Source organism: Octopus bimaculoides, chromosome 1 (assembly GCF_046866305.1).
Source record: "Octopus bimaculoides isolate indiv1 chromosome 1, ASM4686630v1, whole genome shotgun sequence".
Classification (NCBI taxonomy): domain Eukaryota; kingdom Metazoa; phylum Mollusca; class Cephalopoda; order Octopoda; family Octopodidae; genus Octopus; species Octopus bimaculoides.
In genome coordinates, this window is record NC_142928.1 from 111908654 (window position 1) to 111929595 (window position 20942).

The 20942-nt window shown below is 37.9% G+C and overlaps 1 protein-coding gene across 3 annotated transcripts in view; it reads right to left on the minus strand.

The window, feature by feature from the left end:
• The window catches only part of LOC106877988 (multiple epidermal growth factor-like domains protein 8), a 695248-nt gene that overhangs the window by 309952 nt on the left and 364354 nt on the right, over positions 1 to 20942 (minus strand). For all 3 annotated transcript variants that reach the window (XM_089356139.1, XM_089356136.1, XM_089356146.1), the window contains exon 17: positions 16980 to 17164. In XM_089356139.1, the coding sequence (XP_089212265.1) occupies positions 16980 to 17164 (185 nt within the window). The remainder of the gene's footprint in view (positions 1 to 16979; positions 17165 to 20942) is intronic.

Sequence of the window (20942 nt, forward strand, 5' to 3'; positions counted from 1 at the left end):
TCGTAGATACCCCATCTGATGGTATTTTTGCAAAGGTTAAAAGTTCAGAATCAGATTTATTAAATAACAACCAGAATAATATTATCACTGATTTATTGATTATAAGTGGAGTATCAGAAATCCAATGGAAACTCCTTTTACATCTCCTAGTGTTAATATCTGTGATTAATGCTAATGGTGTATCCGTTACAAGGGATGAACCCAAACCCATTATTTATAACCCTAAGTTTGGTACTAGCTCTAAGACGATTAAAAAGATTAGACAAAAGGTGATAAACTGGTTTCATTTATCATTAGCTCATAATATCCAGGATATATTACCAAAAGTGCTTTTTGCAGTTTTAGTGAGACACTTTCTTCTTCTAGGAAATATAGGAAGATCTTTGATCCTCATTCTATTAAACTGTCATATTCCACCACTTGTAACATAGCAGATATAATACATGGTATAAATAATAAACAATTACAGGATTTACTTAGCATAAGGTAACACTGGCATGTAACATTCCAAGCCTAAAGACATATCCAACAACCAAATGCATTCTAACTGATTTGCTAGATTGATTGGTAATCCTCATTCAAATATCCAGTCCAATTTGGATTGCATTCAACATATGAGAAATAATTATATTGTAAACCCCTATATATAGTAAAGATTTTAATAAGAATAACAACATAGTTAATATTAATTTTAAATACAATAAGTTTGCCAACCCTAATAGGAATAGTGGTAACAATGTAACAAGTAACACCATCAGAAACTATAGTTTGAACTACTTGCAATATGATCTGCAGACAGACTGTGTAATTGTGAGTGTCCTTTAGATGTTGTCCAATTAACAATATTTTTTATAGATATGACATTACTAAGAAATACACTGTGTTTACATCCAAAGGCAAGGATGGTAGCACAACGCTATCTAAGAAAATATGGAATCATTTGATGTGCGATGCTATATAGTGGTTCTAATAATACATGTTCATTAAGTTATTGCAAAAATTACAGAGATCATAGACTGTAACTAGAAAAGTACTCGGAGAGTGCAGACCTCAGCCAAACCAGCAGGAGCAACACTACGACGACGACGACCACCACCACTACCATCACAACTATCCTACCACTATCACCACCACCACAACCACCAACATCATCAGCAGCATTGTCATTGCTTCCACTCCATTGCTTATACTCTGAATGTAGTTCTATATAAAGCTTTAATAATTTCTGATGGTCTTAAGTATAAAAAAAAATGATCAGCCTCTACCCACGTTGTCATGCTTTGATTAAAAGGTTACAGCATAGATTAGATTAAATAGAAAAGTTTCAGCCGATGTTGATTCAGGCCATGTCTAATTTAATAGCACCACCTGGAAGAGATACACAGTCAGCTCTGGGGAACCGTAGCCCATTCAAGCAGAGGCTTATTGTTTTCAGAGACATATCTGAGTGTGGGTGGTTTATCTCGTATTTGTTGTGGGTAATCATCTAGGGGTCGTTCAAATGCTGTGAAGTCACTTTCCTCCTTTATGTGTGTCTGGCACGATGCTGAAGAGAACAGGGCCAACTGAGGTGAAATAGTTCTGTCATAGTGTCATACAACACAAACATTTCTGTAGTGGACGGATGGCACGGGAGCCAAGCCTTGGACGAATTTTAAAGATGGGCAATGTTGATGGAATATTTTCCACATCATACAGATGATATAGAGCTCACAGCAGCAGTGGAGGGAGCAAAACCTGAGCTTTTTGAGTTGATCCCAATAGTCAAGGCTTGTCATGTCATCCTCTACAGACCTCTGCCAAGCAGCTCATTTTAAGATAGATGTGTGAGTAAAATTACTAATAGAGAAATGAAAATAAACTTTGGAAACAGCAATGCCACCATAGGTTACATGCAAACGATGAACGTGCTTCCAAGGGAGATAATCAAAGAACGTAACATTGTAATACTTCATGTAAAGTAAATATAATAAATGAAAAATCCTTCACGAATCCATAAAAATTCCTGGATCACTACCAAAATTTCATCATCTGTTCCTTGTGTGATTACCAACATTTTCTGCAAGTTTCATCAAATACTGTTCACAACTTTTTGAGTTATTTTGCACACAGATGGACAAACCAACACCAATGAAAACATAACCTCCTTCCTTGGCGGAGGTAAAGATAACATCATTAACAAATTTGATGAAATGATTATGAGATACAATCATGGATTATGTAAGACTTTCCGCTACCACAAATCCATAATCTAATTGAGATTGTAATATTAACTCTTATCAACACCTAGCATATTATAGGGTGTCCAGATTTCCCTTGCTTCTAGGAATGTACATATACTTGTAAATTGTTATTTATCATAGTACTTATATTTCTTTAATACTAATCTTGAACTTAGTTATCTTACCATAGGACTTCCTCTAATAAAATGAGGTAGTTGTGGTGAATTGGTATCCTTTCCCCCAACTAACTTGCTCTTAAATATTTTGGTTTTCACTAAGTTATATTCATCTTTTAGTTATGCACACCTCCCTGTGGTGTTTTCTATTTTCTTATTTTTATGCATGTGTGTATAAGTAGGTAATTATGGATTTTTATGCATAGTGCTTATTTAAATATTTATTTATCTTTCCTATTATATTGTTTTAATTCTACTTTTACAATCAATGACTTTTACTATTATACGTTAGACTTTAGTATCCCTTCCTCATTTATTTTGCACTTAAATACATTGCTATTCACACTTAGTTATCTTCATCTCTTAATTATGTGCATTTTTCTCTTTATTTCTGCCTTTATATAATTTGATTTCCTGTTCAGAGCCTGATTTGTCTTTGTGCTCCTTACAGATCAAATCCCATATATCCTTTATGCAGAGTTATTGCTACACATACACACACACACTCACACACATACACACATGTATACATACTTAATCCTTTCTATTATTTTATTTCTGTTTCTAATAAGAATTTTGATATTAAATTTTTTTGCTTTTCATTATTTTATCTACATCAACTTTGCTTTAGAAATGTTTGTTTCTTGTGAGTTCAGAAGTTTTTTTACAGTGGCATTTACTTGACATATTTAACTAAATAGAGATCAAAGGCCATATCAATATCATGTGGAGATAAGGAACTGGTATTTTTGAGACTAAACCTGCTTCTGTGTTTGTCAGCCAAATTTATGGAGAGGTTGTGCGATCGACTCTTCACTGATATTACTGACCACTCACACAATATATCTTAATGTAATTTTTCTTTTCTTTTATAATGTTTTGATAACCTTTGTGACATAGGGTTTGATACCTGACAGCTGACAGTTCAGACTTGATGAAAAGGTGGATTACATCATAAATTATGAAGTTATTTTAAAATTATAATTATATGAACTTTTTACTGCTTTAGAAATGTACACGGCTATTTAACCACCTTTATCCATTCTTTGTCTTTATATATATATATAAATATGTGTGTGTGTGTGTGTGTGTGTATGTGTGTGTGTGTGTGTGTGTGTATGTGTGTGTGTGTGTGTGTGTGTGTGTGTGTGTGTGTGTATGTGTGTGCATATATGTGTATGTATCTGTATATAATCATCATATTTCATGTCAGCCTTCCATGTTGGCATAGGTTGAACAGTTTGACAGGAGCTGGTAAGCCTGAGGGCTGCATCTTGCTCTAACATCTGCTTTAGCATAGTTTCTATGGTTGGATACCCTTCCTAATACTAACTACTTTACAGAGTGCGATGGGCGCCTTTTATGTGGTACCAACACCACCAAGGTCACCAAGTAACTTGCAAGACAAAGACTCCTCGACTGAGAAGTGGAGTAGTATTGAATAAGGTGGTTTTGTACCAAGTGATGAGCAATTAAACTATGATAAATGGACAGAAACAGGTGTCTCGTTTGAGAGGAAATGATTGGTTTGGTTACCCCAGTCAAAGAGAAAAAGCGAGAGAATGAGATGGTGGTGATGTGCCATGGTGTACTCTCAAGGTACAAGTAAATGGAATGGTAGAGGATTGGACAAGGCGCATGAGCTGAATCTTGTAGATGGTTTGAGCTTGAGTATCACCAAGCTTTAGGCAAAACTTGATGCAATACGTCTGCTCAATATGTTCAGTGAAAACAAAAATCTGATGAGCACACACTACATGTCTATACTCTAGGCATAACAGTCAGGAGCTGGCACAGCCTACCAGTACAAACATTATCATGCATTAACAGGAAAGGTGACATCATCTGCCACCCAAAGGATCATACCCATACAGCATTAGTTTTGGCAGGGCAAAATAAAGTCAGATACATTTGAAACATACCACATACACATATGCACATATACTTTATATATATATTTGTATATGTGTGCATGTCTGTCATCATCATCATCATGTCCGTTTTCCATGCTGGCATGGGTTGGACAGTTTGACAGGAGCTGGTGAATTGAAGACCTGCCCAGGAGTCATGTTAGTTTTGGCATGGTCTCTACAGCTGGATGCCCAACCTAATGCCGACCACTTTACAGAGTGTACTGGGTACTTTTACGCAGCACCAGCATGGGTGTTTTTATGTGGCACTGGTATGGGTGCTTTTTACATGGCACCAACATCCACAAACCTGCAAGATTAGGATCTCTCAGCTTAAGAGGGATGCAGGGGACATGTCTGCATGCAAGGACAACTATGATTTTACTTAGCTTGACATGTCTTCTCAAGCACAGCATACTACCAGAAGTCTCAGTCTCTTGTCATCCTTTCTGTGAGGCTCAACATCTGAAGATTCTTTCTCACCACTTCATCTCACATCTTCCTAAGTCAACCCCTTCCACACATTCCCACCACAATTAGAGACTGGCACTTCTTGATGCAGCTGTCCTCATCTATATGCATTACATGATCATACCAGCACAGTCTTTTCTCAAGCACATTACAACTGATGCCTCGTATACCCAGTTTTTCTCTCAAATCACTTATACATATATGCACACTAACATTACCCATCAAGCAGAGCATACTAGCTTCATTTCTTTTAAACCTTCACATGTCCTCAGTTGTCACAGCCCATGTCTCATTGCCATTAGCATAACTGTTCATACACAAGCATCATACAATCTGCCTGTGACTCTGAGAGAGAGGCCCTTCGTTACTAACAAGAGTAGTAGCTCTCTGAATTTTGCCCAGCCTATTCTTATTCTAGGAGCTATGCTTTCAAAACAACCTCTACCACTGCTAACTTGGTCACCTAAGTAACGGAAACTGTCTACTACTTCTAAGGATCCCCAGTGACATTTAAAGGAGTCTATTCTTTGTATATTCCTAGTGTTTAATGTACATCTGCACATGTCACATGTAAAGACTACTTTCTTTGTTAAACTTCCAGTGATACTGCTACACCTCCTATGTGTCCATAACTTGCATTAGGTACAGTGTATGGAGTTTTTACCAACACATTTTCTGCATATCAAGCAGGGCCATCTCCTTGAAGGGATCTGTGATTTGTCTGTTTTCCTACTTACTAGGACTTTGGTCTTTGCTAAATTGCCTCTAAAGCCTTTTGATTCCAGACCTTGCTTCCATACCTGAAATTTTTCTTTAGTTCTGGTAGTGATTCAGCAATAAGTACAAAGTCATCAGTGCAGAGGAGATCCCAAGCGCAGCCAGCTTTGAATTTCTTTGTTATAGCCTGGAGGACTATGATAAACAAGGAGGGGACTGAGAACCGATCTCTGGTGGACTCTTACTTGTATACTAAATTCCTTGCTATACTCATTGACAACATTCACCTTACTAACAGCATCCCCGAACATGGATTTTACAGCTCTCACCAGCCACTCACCTATCCCTAGCTTCTGCATCGCCCACTAGATAAGGGATCAGGGACTCTGTCAAAGGCTTTCACCATGTCAACAAAAGCCAAATATAGTTATTTTCAGCGAAGTACTTCTCCTGCAGTTGCCTCACCAAGAAGATATTATTAATGGTGCTTTTTCCAGGCACAAATCCAAACTGCATCTCATCCTAAATTAATTGAACAATAACCCTTTCTGTAACTTTTATCACCTGATCCAGCAACTTAATGTCTCTGTAATTATTTCTGTCTTAGGCATCACCTTTACCTTTGTAACAGTAGACTATAATGCTGCTGCACCAGTTATTGGGTTTAACTCCCTCATGGACAACATGATATGGGTGACTAGGTCATATCCCACTTTGCAACATGTATTTCATATATACATGGAAATTATATGTATATATATATTTATTATATTAGTGCCTTATTTCTTAACACACTCACCGATTCAATTTCCACTCATTTACTTATTGCATCTTGCAACCTTTTCAATAGTTGTTGACTATTGACTCGATGACTATTGAAAAGGCTGCAAGATGCAATGAAAATTTTAGAAAAAATTAAGTATATGAGTGGAAATCAAACTGGTGAGTGTGTTAAGTAATAAGACACTAAAAGAGAATGACTCTCCCCAGACACAATAAAATATGCCTCAATACACGAATTCACATAAAGAACCAAATACAAAAACGAAATATATTTACTCTCTCTCTCTCTTTAATCTTTTACCTGTTTCAGTCATTTGACTGCTGGGGCACCGCCTTTAGTTGAGCAAATCAACCCCAGGACTTATTCTTTGTAAGCCCAGTACTTATTCTATCGGTCTCTTTTGCCGAACCGCTAAGTGACGGGGACATAAACACACCAGCATCGGTTGTCAAGCAATGCTAGGGGGACAAACACAGACACACAAACACACATATATACAAATATACGACGGGCTTCTTTCAGTTTCCGCCTACCAAATCCACTCACAAGGCTTTAGTCGGCCCAAGGCTTTAGTCGGCCCAAGGCTTTAGTCGGCCCAAGGCTTTAGTCGGCCCAAGGCTTTAGTCGGCCCAAGGCTTTAGTCGGCCCAAGGCTTTAGTCGGCCCAAGGCTTTAGTCGGCCCAAGGCTTTAGTCGGCCCAAGGCTTTAGTCGGCCCAAGGCTTTAGTCGGCCCAAGGCTTTAGTCGGCCCAAGGCTTTAGTCGGCCCAAGGCTATAGTAGAAGACACCTGCCCAAGATGCCATGCAGTGGGACTGAACCCAGAACCATGTGGTTGGTAAGCAAGCTACTTATCACACAGCCACTCCTGCACCTCATATCTATATCTATATATATATATATATATATATATATATATATTTCAAATATACATCCATTATGACAGACAGATGAATTTTGTATAACAAAAGAATCTCATTAGCAGCTTTAGCAATTTCAAAAACTTTGTATTAGGAAATCTTCGACCAAGCAGCACCAACTTATAACCTAACTCTAAAATCAAGTGGATTTGAAGAAGAGCTGCATTACATAACAAAAACACTACAAACAGACTAGAAAAAAACCTAGAAATCTTAGAAAAGAAACACTGCCTAGTTTATTCCATCCTTCAGTCTAATTGCAGCAACAAATGAAGAACGCACTTTTCAGTAAACACTTCTCAATTGAACACAAATACCTTAAATTATTCAACACAAGCAATACAAGTGACCTACAGCTGGCTGCACAAAAGAAAAAACATTAAAAAAATAAAATGCATCATATAATTGCTAAAAATACCTCATAACACACAACCAAAAACAGGTGCACAAGAACTAAGACATTCCCGTTACATGAAAACTGTTTACAAACAGTGTATAAAGCAATACTTTTACAAAAAGAAAAACAGAAGGAAACTACATAAGCATCGACAGTAGACCAGTTATAGATTAGATACACACGACATACACATACATCCCAGGAAAATATTCAAAAGAGATAATAACATCCTTATCCCATTATCTCTGGAAATTAAAGAAATAACATCAATAGAAAAATAAAATGGGAAATTATAAATCATGGACCATCATATAATCCAAATGCCAGATAGAATAAAAACAAATACCGAAAGCTCACCCACCGCATAAATATAAACAAATCTCACACATACATCACATGTAAACTATACACCTTCTACCTCAGTATAACTTTAAAAAAAAAAAAGAAATCAACCCAATACACATTATATGCCCACATATATGCAAATAGTATACATATGCACATTTACATAAACCCCCCAAAAATGCCAAATGTCAATATACCACTACTCACAAACACAAACGTGCAAATATTCTGTAGAATAAAATGAAATTTCCATCCCAGCCAAAACAAAATGCCACTACAGCTACACTAACTACACACACTTAGCACAAGCATAAATAATAGGTATTTATTCATCACAACAAAAACACCATACACCAAACTATTCTTTAATAACAATAGATTTGTCCTAATTTCACAGCTAATACCACTCACAGACATTCTTAAAGAAACTCACTTCCCGCAAACACACCATCATCATTTTTACTTCGCTTCAGGGAGTAGAGTTGTAGCTCTTTCAGTCTCCCTCAGTAGCTTAGCCATTCCATTGATGCAATCTTCCTGGTGTAGCACCACTAAACTGCCTTGAGGTCTGCTATTAATTTGACACCATAGGGTAACCATAGTTCAGAGCAGTAATCCAGACATCTGAGAACAAATGTCCTCCACAGAACCAGCAATTTCCTGGTCCCTTGTTCTGAAGGTTCTCAAAATCCACCTGGCCATTCACCTGCATACTGCCACCATCTTGGTGATATGTGCATGAAATAGGGTATCACTGCTCATATCAATCCCTAGATCATGCACTATACATGACTCTGAGATTGCCACCCCTTTTGGTCCAATGTATTATTGTTGCAGCTTCTGAACACCAATTAAACTTGTAGCAGAGGGCTTGGAATTTACCTGCATTAAATTGAATGTTGTTTTCTTCAGCCCATTTATATATAGCATCTAGGTCTTTTTGTAGAAGATTAGCATCAGAAGGTTCCTTGACAGCTTGCACTCATTTCTATCATCAGCATAGCTAGTAAGTGTGGCTGTCTGTGTAACTGATGGCATGTCTGGAAGAGCCACCATGAATAGCAGCAGCCTCAGTACAGTTCCCTGAGATATTCCACTCTCTATTACTGTCTCCCTCGCTCCATTGACTGTCACAGTCTGGCTTCTGTCTTTTAAGAAGTCATGTAACTACTTCCCCAGTTTTCCAACTATGCCAAATCTCCATAGCTTGCAACATATCATCCCATGATCAACCTTATCAAAGGCCTTTGCAAAATCCAGATATATCACATCCATGTTTGAGCAATCCATTAATCGTTTCAACACCCATCATAATGTTGCAAAAGCTGTGTAAGGCAGATTCTTCCTAAGTAGAAGCTGGGTGTCTGGGAGCAAATCATTATCTTCAAGGAATGCAATTAATTTCTTCCTGACAATGTGCTCCATGATTTTGCTGACATGGGAGGTTAGCGAGGCAGGTCTATAATCTTTAGTATCTGCTCTGCTACCTCCCTTATGGATAGGAAATATTATGCCTTCCTTTAACTTTTTGGGGGTTCTCCCAGTTGTGTAGAAGCTTTGGAAGATAATCTGTAGTGGTCTTGCTAGAGCCCCATTGCATTTCTTTAATAGGTTTGCTGGGAATCCATCTGTTGTAGAAGGATTCCAGCCACCCACATGTGACTAAAAGTGGACTGAGACATTTTTATTAAATAGACAACTGTCAAAACATCAGCAGTTCGGGTTGGTAAGCAGTTCATTGTGAACCAATGATATAGAGCATTGAGTTTTGTATAATATTAATAGTAGTGCGTTGTGTAAATAATTTCTTTCCCCGCTGCTTCATTATATTATATATCCAACATACAAGGATATAAAAGCGGCAACAAGTTGTTCAAAGCTTACATTAGATGTTTAAAATTTCTTTGTTTTTGGTACAAAACCAAATAAAAAATCGTTTTAACATGGAAAATTTATCGGCTTCCATGGTGCAGTTACAACAGCAACAGCAGCAACAGCAACAACTGCAGCAGTAACTACAACAGCAACAACAACAAAACCAACAGTTGTTGGAATTAATGTTGAAGAAGTCTGAAAATATTTCAGGTTCATACTCACAAAACAGCGTAGCAAACTCAATTGGAGAATTCAAATACAACCCAGAAGAAGGAATTACCTTCTGTGCATATTTTCAAAGACACAAAAAAATCTTCAAAGAAGTGTGTAAAAGTTGGTCTGACAAGAAAAAAGTATGACTACTCATAAGAAAGTTATCCTCTGCTAAACATGAAAAATATAGTAATTATATTCTGTCAAATAGATTGTGAGATTTGTTTTGATAAAACAATATTTTATCGAAAATTTTCAGTGAAAGAAGTTTCCTGTTCAATACTTGCAATGTTTAAATTTGATCAAAAAAGATGATGAAGATTTTGTCACCTATGCCGGAATGGTTAACAGTGAGTGTGAGAAAATCAAATTGAATGAGTTGACCCCGGACATGTTCAAGTCTTTAATTTTTGTTCAAGGGCAAGCAAAGAAGCAGATATACATTCCCAGATATTAGCAAAATTAGCACTGGACCAAAATTTAACTCTGCAGGCAGCAGCAGCAGCAGAATGTCAGAGGGTTATAAATTTACAATATGATGCAAATAAATTTGAAGAGAAAGATTGCTCTCAGATTCAAGTGTGTCAACCAGTAACGAATAAGAAACAAGAGCAAAAAATGTCAAGACCAAATCCATGTTATGGGTGCGGTGGTCTACATTTTAAAAATAACTGTCTGTTTAAAAATATAAAATGCTTCAAGTGTGGTAAAATAGGCCATAAAAAGTCACATTGTAGGACAGAACCTAAAAAACAGTTCAAAAGAAAAAAATTACGTAAATGGGTTATCAGTGACAAAAAATATGAACAATCCTCCAAGGAAATTTGTGTATATAAAAATTAATAACACAAAGAAAGTTACAATTGGATACGGGCAGTGATATCTCAATAATTAACACAGATACATGGGAAAAAATCAGCAGACCTACATTAAATGAAACTTTGAAAATTGCCCATGGTGATTCAGGAAAAAAAAAATATTTTAAGGGCATGAGAAAACCTTAAAAGCTAAAGTTTTTGTATTAAATAATAACTACAAATTTGTTCAGAATTGACTGAATGAAATTATTTAATTTATGGGACATCTCCATGAATCTCTTCTGTAAAAATGTGAATGGCTTTTACTCCAGTACAAATAAGTCATCAGACAAATTGAAAAAAATTAAGAGATTTTTCCTGAGGTTCTGTCTGATGAATTAGATCTGTGCACTGAAATGAAGGTGAAGTTTGAAGTAAAAGAATATGCCATACTGACATTTAAACTAAAATGAACTGTACTGCTTGCAGCATTAGAAGAGATAAACTTAGAGTTAGGGAGACTAGAAAAAAGTGGAGTTATCCAAAAAGTGGAATATAGTCAATGGGCATCACCAACTGTGTACACTAAAAAAAAAAAGAATAATAAAATGTGTGTGCTTAAACGAATGTCTTAAAACATGCCACAATCAACTACATACTCTGGAGGATATTTTTGCAAAATTAAACGGTGGCAAGATATTTTCTAAATTGGATTTCTCTGATGCATACCTACAAATTAGAGCAGACTGTGAATATTCTAAATACTTAACAATTAACACACATAAATGACTGTATAAATACAACAACCATGTAGCTTAAAAGTGATTTTTCAACAGATTATGGATGCAATGTTAGCGGATTGTGAATTAACAATTCCATATCTGGATGATATATTCATTAAAAGCGAATCCAGGGATCAACATGTAGAGCATGTAAAATATGTGCTCAAAAAAATTAGAGATTACGGCCTTACTTCGAGTGAAGAAAAGTGTGAATTTTTCTTACAGAAAATAAGATAAGGACAAATCATTGACAGAAATGGACATCGACGAGATCCATCGAGGGCAGACACAATTAAAAATATGCCCTCTCCAACAAACATAGCAACCATACAAGTATCTTTAGGATTGGCAAATTATTACCAGAATTATATTCCAAATATGCAAAAGGTGAGGGTTCCACTGAATAATCTGCTGTAAAAAGATGTGAAATGGAATTGGTAGGAAAATTGCCAAAAGGCATTTCAAAATATTTTTTAAATATTAACATCAGATCTGTTGTTAGCACACTTTGATCTTGCAGCAAAGACTGTTGTAACTGCAGATGTTTCTGAGTACACTATACGAGCAGTAATGCTACATAGATATTAAGAAGGTAACATGAAGGTGGTGGTTCATGCCTCATGTTCTCTGATATGAGGGCCAGTCAGGCGGTACTGGCAATGGCCACGCTCAAGTGGTGTTTTTTATGTGTCACATGCACAGGAGCCAGTCCAGCGGCACTGTCAACGACCTCGCTCAAATGTTTTTTCACGTGCCACCGGCACAACTGCCAGTAAGGTACTCAATGTTAATCTCATTTAATTTAGTGAAAATATCAGAAAGATATGCAATGTCATTTCTTTCATTACTTAGTTCATTATACATGTCCTCATCATATGAATTAAGAAATTCTAAAACAGTATCACATGTAAGTATGAAGCAACAGGCACCTAAATTTTTGTTTTTTTCCATAGCAAAGCTTCTAAAAGATATGGTCATTCAGTGAATGGGTTTCTAAATAATATTTACTGTTTTAATTACATCATTCAACACATTATGTACTCTACCACTAAGAGGTTTTGCAGCTAAGTGTTCTCTATGAATAACACAGTGAACTGCAATTATATGTGGAACTGCTTCCTTTAAATCTATAATACATTAAAAGTCAGTTTGAATCTCGCTTGCTTGCAATGTTACTCAGCCAAAGCAGTGTATAATGGGAAAATACTATGAATTAAGTTTACCCTGAAATGTTAATACGAACAGAATGAAACAAGTTTTGCGTAAATCGGTAAAGTGGTTTTTGAGATATTAAAGACTTTTGGGGTATAAATGCCCAAAACAGTGCATAATGGCAAAATGTTCCAAAAATAATCTTCATCCTGAAAGTAAAGACACTCTTATCTTTCTATTAGACAGTGAGTTGACAATGAAAAAATAAGATTGTTTTCTATTTTTGCTTTTGTTAAACACAATATTTTAATCATTTAGAAATATTTTTTAATGAATGTGATTTCAAAAATGTAAGTTGTTTGTACAGTAAGTATTTATATTTTAGCTTTCTTTAAACAGACAATACTTTAATGTTTTTTCTTTTTTTTCTTTGCAAATGGGTAATTTTATTTATACGGGAAGCACAGTGTAGGCAAGATGAACAGCAACAGACTTCTCCTGCTAAGCAAATGTGCAGAATATGAACTGCTCATCACAAATACAGTCTTTATGCAGGCTGATAAATACAAGAACATGTGGATGCATCCCCGATCCAAACAATGCCATCTCATAGACTACATTATCACCCATCAGCGAGACAGCAGTGATGTCCTCACCACCAGGGTAATGTGCAGTGTAAACTGCTGGGCAGACTACTGCCTTGTTCAAGTCAAGCTCAACATTCGCATAGTCCCCTACCACTCCAAGCACCCCAAGCTCAACAAACAAGCCTTCAACACAGCAAGACTTCAGTCTACTTAATACTAGTGGGACTTCCAGAAGTGCAGTGAGCAGCAGATGAACCTGTACACTATATTCATTAACTTGACCAAGGCATTTGACATGATCAACTGGGAAGCCTTATGGATAATCCTCAGCAAGCTGGTTTGCCCACAAAAGTTCACAACCCTGGTCAAGCTCTTTCACAACAACATGAAGGGACAAGTCTTTTCTAACAGAGACTACACAAACTCCTTTAACATCTCTAATGGAGTCAAAGAGCCTTGTGTCCTAACCCCAGTGCTCTTCAACTTGTTTTTCATGCAGGTCCTCCTCCACACTGTGAAGAACCTTGACCTGGGCATGTACATCAAGTACTGAATCAATGTCTCCATATTTGACACCCACCACCTGTCTGCCAAAACGAAAACCAGGGAAAAGCTCATCCTCGAAGCCCCCTTCACAGACAACTGTGCCCTCATGTCACACAAGGAAAACCACCACCAGATTATTGTCAATCGCTTCACCAAGGCATCCAGACTCTTCAGCCTGACCATTAGCCTTAGGAAGACGGAGGTCTTGCTCTAGGCAGTCCCAAATACAACAAAACCTAAGCCAGTTATCACCACTGATGGGGTTCAGCTGAACTGTGTTGAAAGCTTCAGGTATCTAGGTAGCACTATCTCTGCAAACAGTTCATTGGATAAAGAAATCACATCCAGGATCCAGAAAGCCAGCCAAGAACTCAGTAGACTCAGAATTAAAATACTACAACAGAAGGGTGTGCAGCCATCCATGATATACAAAGAGAAACTCAAGATATACAAAGCTATCATTCTTTCTATGCTGCTGTATGGTTGTGAAACGTGGACTCCATACTGTCGGCACATCAAGCAGTTGGAACAGTTCCATACAAGATCATTGCACACAATCATGGGCATCTGCTGGCAGGACAGAGTCTCCAATCAAGAAGTCCAAGACAGGGCAGAGTCCACAAGCGTCAAGGCACTTCTGCTCAAAGCTCAGTTACATTGGACCAGTCATATCATCAGAATGAACAATCACCACATCCCCAAACAGTTGATGTACAGTGAGTTAAAGGAAGGCATAAGGCAACAAGGAAGACTCAAGTTGAGGTATAAGGACACCCTAAAGGATAACCTAAAGTGGTGTGGCATCCAGCCTCACAACCTTGAGATTGCAGTCACAAACAGGGCTACCTGGAAGTCAATCACCAACACTGCTGTAGCTGCCTTTGAGGAGGATAGATGGCAAAGCCTTGCAGCTGCAAGAAAGAGAAAGGTGTCACTGGGCCACATAATCCTCAGTCCTGATTGCAAACTACCAGTGTCCACCCTGCAAGCCACATGTGTTCCCACCAATGATTGCTGAAACTACAGGCTACATCTTCATTGGAAATTGATGGACTACTAAGAAGAAGAATAGACTGAATAAATCTACATTTCAAATATTCACTCAAGTAGTGACAGCACTTTCTTTTTCTACTCATTCTAAATTTTTAACAATTCTGTATAATTATTTAACTATATAAAATATAATGTAGATCACAATATATAAACAAAACAAGCAAGACTGTATGCCTAAAAATACTATTCAAGACAGAAATATAACATCTAAAGTTAATTGTTTTTGTTCAAACTTATCTCTAATTTAATTTAAAAAACATTACTACTTTTATCATATATAATTACTACTACAGGTAAAATTTAGTATGTTATGTCTCTCCTTGTGGGTGGTACCACCCATGCATTGGTCAATTTATATATATAAGAATGGCTAGTGAGAGCTGTGCGAGCCATGTACAGAGATGCGGCCAGTAAGGTGAGGGTTGGAAATGAGTACAGCAATGAATTCCGGGTAGAGGTAGGGGTCCACCAAGGTTCCGTCCTCAGCCCCCTATTATTTACCATAGTCCTCCAGGCAATCACAGAGGAGTTCAAGACAGGTTGCCCCTGGGAGCTCCTCTATGCTGATGACCTTGCCCTAATTGCGGAGTCACTATCAGAACTAGAGGAGAAGTTTCAGGTGTGGAAGCAAGGTCTGGAATTGAAGGGCCTTAGAGTCAACCTAGCTAAAACCAAAATCCTAATAAGTAGGAAGGTAGATAAAACACAAACCCCTTCAGGTAGATGGCCCTGCTCAGTATGTAGAAAAGGAGTAGGTAGTAACTCTATAAGATGTACCCGGTGCAAGCTATGGACACATAAGAGGTGCAGCAACATCAAAGGCAGGTTAACTAGCAAGTTAGTTTTTGTTTGTGGCAGATGTTCAGGTGCAATAAAGACTGCAAACAAACAGGAAACAACTTCTATCTCATTCCAGGGAGAAAAACTAGAGGTAGTCGATAGCTTCCGCTATCTGGGCGACCAAGTTAGTAGTGGGGGTGGGTGCGCTGAAAGTGTAGCTGCTAGAATAAGAATAGCCTGGGCAAAGTTTAGAGAGCTCTTACCCCTGCTGGCGACAAAGGGACTCTCACTCAGAGTAAAAGGCAGACTGTATGACGCATGCGTACGAACAACCATGCTACATGGCAGTGAAACATGGGCTGTAACTGCTGAGGACATACGTAAGCTCGCAAGGAATGAAGCCAGTATGCTCCGTTGGATGTGTAATGTCAATGTGAATACCCGTCAGAGTGTAAGTATCTTGAGAGAAAAGCTGAACATTAGAAGCATCAGTTGTGGCGTGCAAGAGAGACGATTGCGCTGGTATGGACATGTGGTGAGAATGGAGGAGGATAGCTGCGTGAAAAAGTGCCACACCCTAACAGTTGAGGGAACCCGTGGAAGAGGTAGGCCCAGGAAGACCTGGGCTGAGGTGGTGAGGCAAGACCTTCGTACATTGGGCCTCACCGAGGCGATGACTACGGACCGAGACCTTTGGAAATGGGCTGTGCGTGAGAAGACCCGGCAAGCCAAGTAAGATCGTTGCCAGTGCCCCTGGACTGGTTCTTGTGCGGGTGGCACATGAGATGCACCATTTTGAGCGTGGCCGTTGCCAGTACCGCCTGACTGGCTCCTGTAGGATTTTCGAGCGAGATCGTTGCCAGTGCCCCTGGACTGGCTTGTGCGGGTGGCACATAAAAGACACCATTTCGAGCGTGGCCGTTTTCGTGCGGGTGACACGTAAAAGCACCCACTACACTCTCTGAGTGGTTGGCGTTAGGAAGGGCATCCAGCTGTAGAAACTCTGCCAAATCAGACTGGAGCCTGGTGTTGCCATCCGGTTTCACCAGTCCTCAGTCAAATCGTCCAACCCATGCTAGCATGGAAAGCGGACGTTAAACGATGATGATGATGATGATGATATATAGGCATACATTGAATAATTACTGAATTTAGATACAAAATTATTAATTGCATTTTTGACTGAAATGTTGAAGTAACACATAAAACATCAAAATGACAAGATTTTTGTTCATAATGCAAAATAAATACTTACATTACAACATTCAGGTTCCCCTTTTATTTCAGTGCAATTGGAGAAACAAAGATGCTGATCACATGTTGGTCCTACATAACCTTCTTTACAAATACACTGATTGTTTTTACATTCACGATTTCCTTTGCAGTGAGAGGGACACCAATTAACTACATAATGTGCATTAAATCCTTGGCGAATGGGATCTGGAATATAAGGATTAGAGTTAGTACTACAGTTTATGATTATCATCATCCTAACAAAAATTTCTTTTATATTAACCCTTTAGTATTTAAACCAGCCATATCCTGCCAAAATATTCTCCCTGTTTTATGTTCAAAATGACCAGTTTCAGCCTTCCACACTTGTCCTACAATGTCATTCAAAAAATAAACAATCACATCATTAAAATCTCGAAGCTACAAGATGATAAATGAGTAGCTGAAAATGATTCGGATGAATAAATATTACATTTGACAGAGTAATCTGAATGCAAGGATTAAATATGAACTGACTTTGCAAAATGACCTTTGGTACCTATTCAGTTATTGAGAAATCTAGAATATATAAAAATATATATTAACAATAATGTCTAAAAAGACATTATTGTTAATAAAAGTACGTAGCCCAGTAGCTATGTTAGTTTCTAATCATGCAGACAATATTTTGGTCAATAATTAAGCAAGTCATATTTATAGTGAGTCATGATCAGTCACCAAAAATATCCAATGTTCAATCAAGTGTGGATTGGCTGAAAGGTGATGCTATAATCTATTCTGTTATCAATAATGTTGCCAGTTCTATCAGGTTGAAGTAATACATAAAACATCAAAATGACAACATTTTTTGTTCATAATGCAAAATATCTACTTACATTATGGCATTCAGGTTGCCCTTTTATTTTAGTGTAGTTGGAGAAATAAAGATGTGGATCACATATTGATCCTACATATCCTTCTTTACAAAAACAGACTGTATTTACGAAAAGCTTTGTCCATTTTTTTTTTCTTTTTAAGTAAATATCAAGTTAGATTTTAAAGGCGTTTAACTTCTCAGTTCTATTTGAAACAAAACAAACTCATTAGTATATCATTTTCTTTCATTTTCTTCCAGATTTTATCATAACTGAAGCTGTTGCATTGGGTCCATGTTTGATCCAAGCGAAGAACAAATTCGTCATGTTATTCTTTATGAATTTCAAAAATGGAATAGTGCAAATGTAACAGTAAAAGTACTCCAAAACTCTTATGGTGACAGCATAGTGACTCAAAAAACAAGCAGAAGATGGTTTTTATGATTCAGAAATGGAGACTACAGCCTACAGGATGAATCAAGAGAAGGGCACTCAAGAGGGTCAGATCCTGTAGAAGCAAACCCAACTGCTACAGTTTGGTAACTAAGTACAGGCTTCAATGTGGGCCATACCACCATTTTTCGCAAATTGAAAAGGCTTGGTAAAGTGTTAAAGATTAGAAAATGGGTCCCACATGATCTCTCTACAGACAATCACATATAACATGCTGAGTGCCATGCATGATTGCGATCTCATGAGCTGCAACTTTTGAATAGAGTTAATACTAGGGATGAAAAACAGATACCTTACCATAATGTTAAGGAAAAATGTCAGTGGCTCAGTTGTGGTGGAGAGCCAGCTTAGCAGCCCAGAAGTAGCCTGCATCGAAGAAAGATTCTTCTGAGTGTGTGGGGAGATATGCATGGAATAATTCATCAGGAGCTGCTAGATGATAATCAAACAATAATAGCTGATGTATACATTCAAAAGCAGCTTTGCACTATTCTTAGCTTAGAAATAGATTCAGTAATTGAAACAGTCAAAGTGTGTGATAGGATAATTTAAACTAAACATAGACAACTCAACAGCAACATTTCTCTCTATATATAGCCTACAGGTAAGGTTAACAGATGAATAGAAGGACCACTTCTATGAGAACCATCTGCAGACTAACTTAACAGCAAATGACAGTGACCTTATTAGTGTGGCCAATGACCTCAGTGGATCATCATCATCATTTCAACTTTAAATGTCTGTTTTCCATGGGGTGGACAGTTTCCCATGGGTTGGGCAATTTGACCAAAGCTGGCAAGGCAGAGAGCTGCACCAAGCTCCAGTCTGATTTGGCATGGTTTCTTCCTAGTGCCAACCACTTTACAGTGTGTGCTGGGTGCTTTTATGTGGTACTACATAAGTGCTTTTATGTGGCACTAGCATGAGTGCTCTTTAGGTTGCACTGGCACACCACTCTTGCAAGCCAATCCTCTTCAACATGGGAAGTGGCCTTAACACTTCTGCTGTGGTGTATGGGTCTTCTTGAGTACAGCAAGGCGCCAGTTATCTCGGTCCTTTATCATCTCATCTGAAAGGTTCAGGGTCCTGAGGTCATCTTTCAGTACTTCATCCCATGTCTTCCTGGGTCTCTGTCTTCCACATGTTCCATCTCCTTTGAGAGATTGGCACTTTTTTATGGAGTTGTCAGCATCCATCCACATCACATGACCAAACCAGCAGTCTTCTCTTTTGCACACTGCATTTAATACCTCTTACACCTAACTTCTCTCTCAATACACCAGTACTCTGTTGAACATGTACACTAACATTACACATCCAGTGGAGCCTACTAGCATCATTCTTCTCTAACCTTCACACGTCCTCTTTAATCAGGACCCACATTTCACTACCATGTAGAATTACTGTCCGTATTCAATGTATGCCTATATATATATTGTATCATACAATCTTCCTTTCACTCAGAGAGAGAAAACTTTTGTAGTCAATGGAGGTAAAAGCTCTCTGAATTTCCTCCATCCTATTCTTATTCTAGCTATCACACTCTCTGTGCATCCTCTCCAACAACTAATTTGGTCTCCAAGGTAGCAAAAATTATCTGCTACCTCTAATGAACTGTCAGGGCATTTGAGAGAATCAATTTCCTGAATCTCTATAGTTTTTATGGACCCTATGCATCTTCCACATATGAACACTACTTTCTCTGATAATCTTCCTATTAATCCACTGCACCTCTTGTGTGTCCATAGCTTACACTGTGTACACCATATGGTGTTCCTGCCAACACCTTTCCTACAAATCAAATGTGGCCACCTACCTCAAGGGAATAGGGTCCTGTCTATTTTCTCACTTGCTAAGATCTTAGTCTTTGCTAAATTAAACTTAAGGCCTTTGGATTCCAGGTTTTGCTTCCACACTTAGAATTTCTCTTCTAACTTTGATATGGAATCTACTATGAGGGCAAGATCATCAGTATATAGTAGTAGCCAGGGGCTGCTGGTCTTGAATTCTTCTGTTATGGCCTGCAGGACAATGATGAAAAGGAAGTGATTGAGGACTGAGTCTCGATGAACATCTACCTGTACACCAAATTCTTCAGTGTACTTGTTAATTCCAACCTTACTGACAATGTCTTTGTACAAGGCCTGTATTGCTTTCACAAGCCACTTCTCTACCCCTAACCTCCTCAAAGCCCACCAAATCACACAGCAGGGTACTCTATCAAAGGCTTTCTCAAGATCAATGAATGCCAAATATAATGGTTTATTCTTAGCTAAGTACTTCTGTGGTTGTCTATGAAAATAGCATCAATAGTGTTTCTCCCCAGGACAAAGCCAAACTACATTTCATCTAGCCTAATTTTGCTCCTAATTAATTGGGCTATAACTCTTTCCGTAATGTTCATCACCAGTCCAGGAGTTTGATGTCTCTATAATTCCTTCTATCTAAAGAATCTCTTTTACCCTTGTAGCAGCTAACAACAATGCTGCTACACCAGTCACTGGTTATTATACCTTCCTGAATGGCCTGATTAACTATGGGGGTAACTAACCTGCCTCCTATTATACCGAATATTTTGAGCATCTCAGCAGTAATTTCAGATGGGCCAGGGGCTTTAATTGCCTTATCTACCATACTGCTGTCAACCTCACTATACTACATGGCAACCTAACTATAAA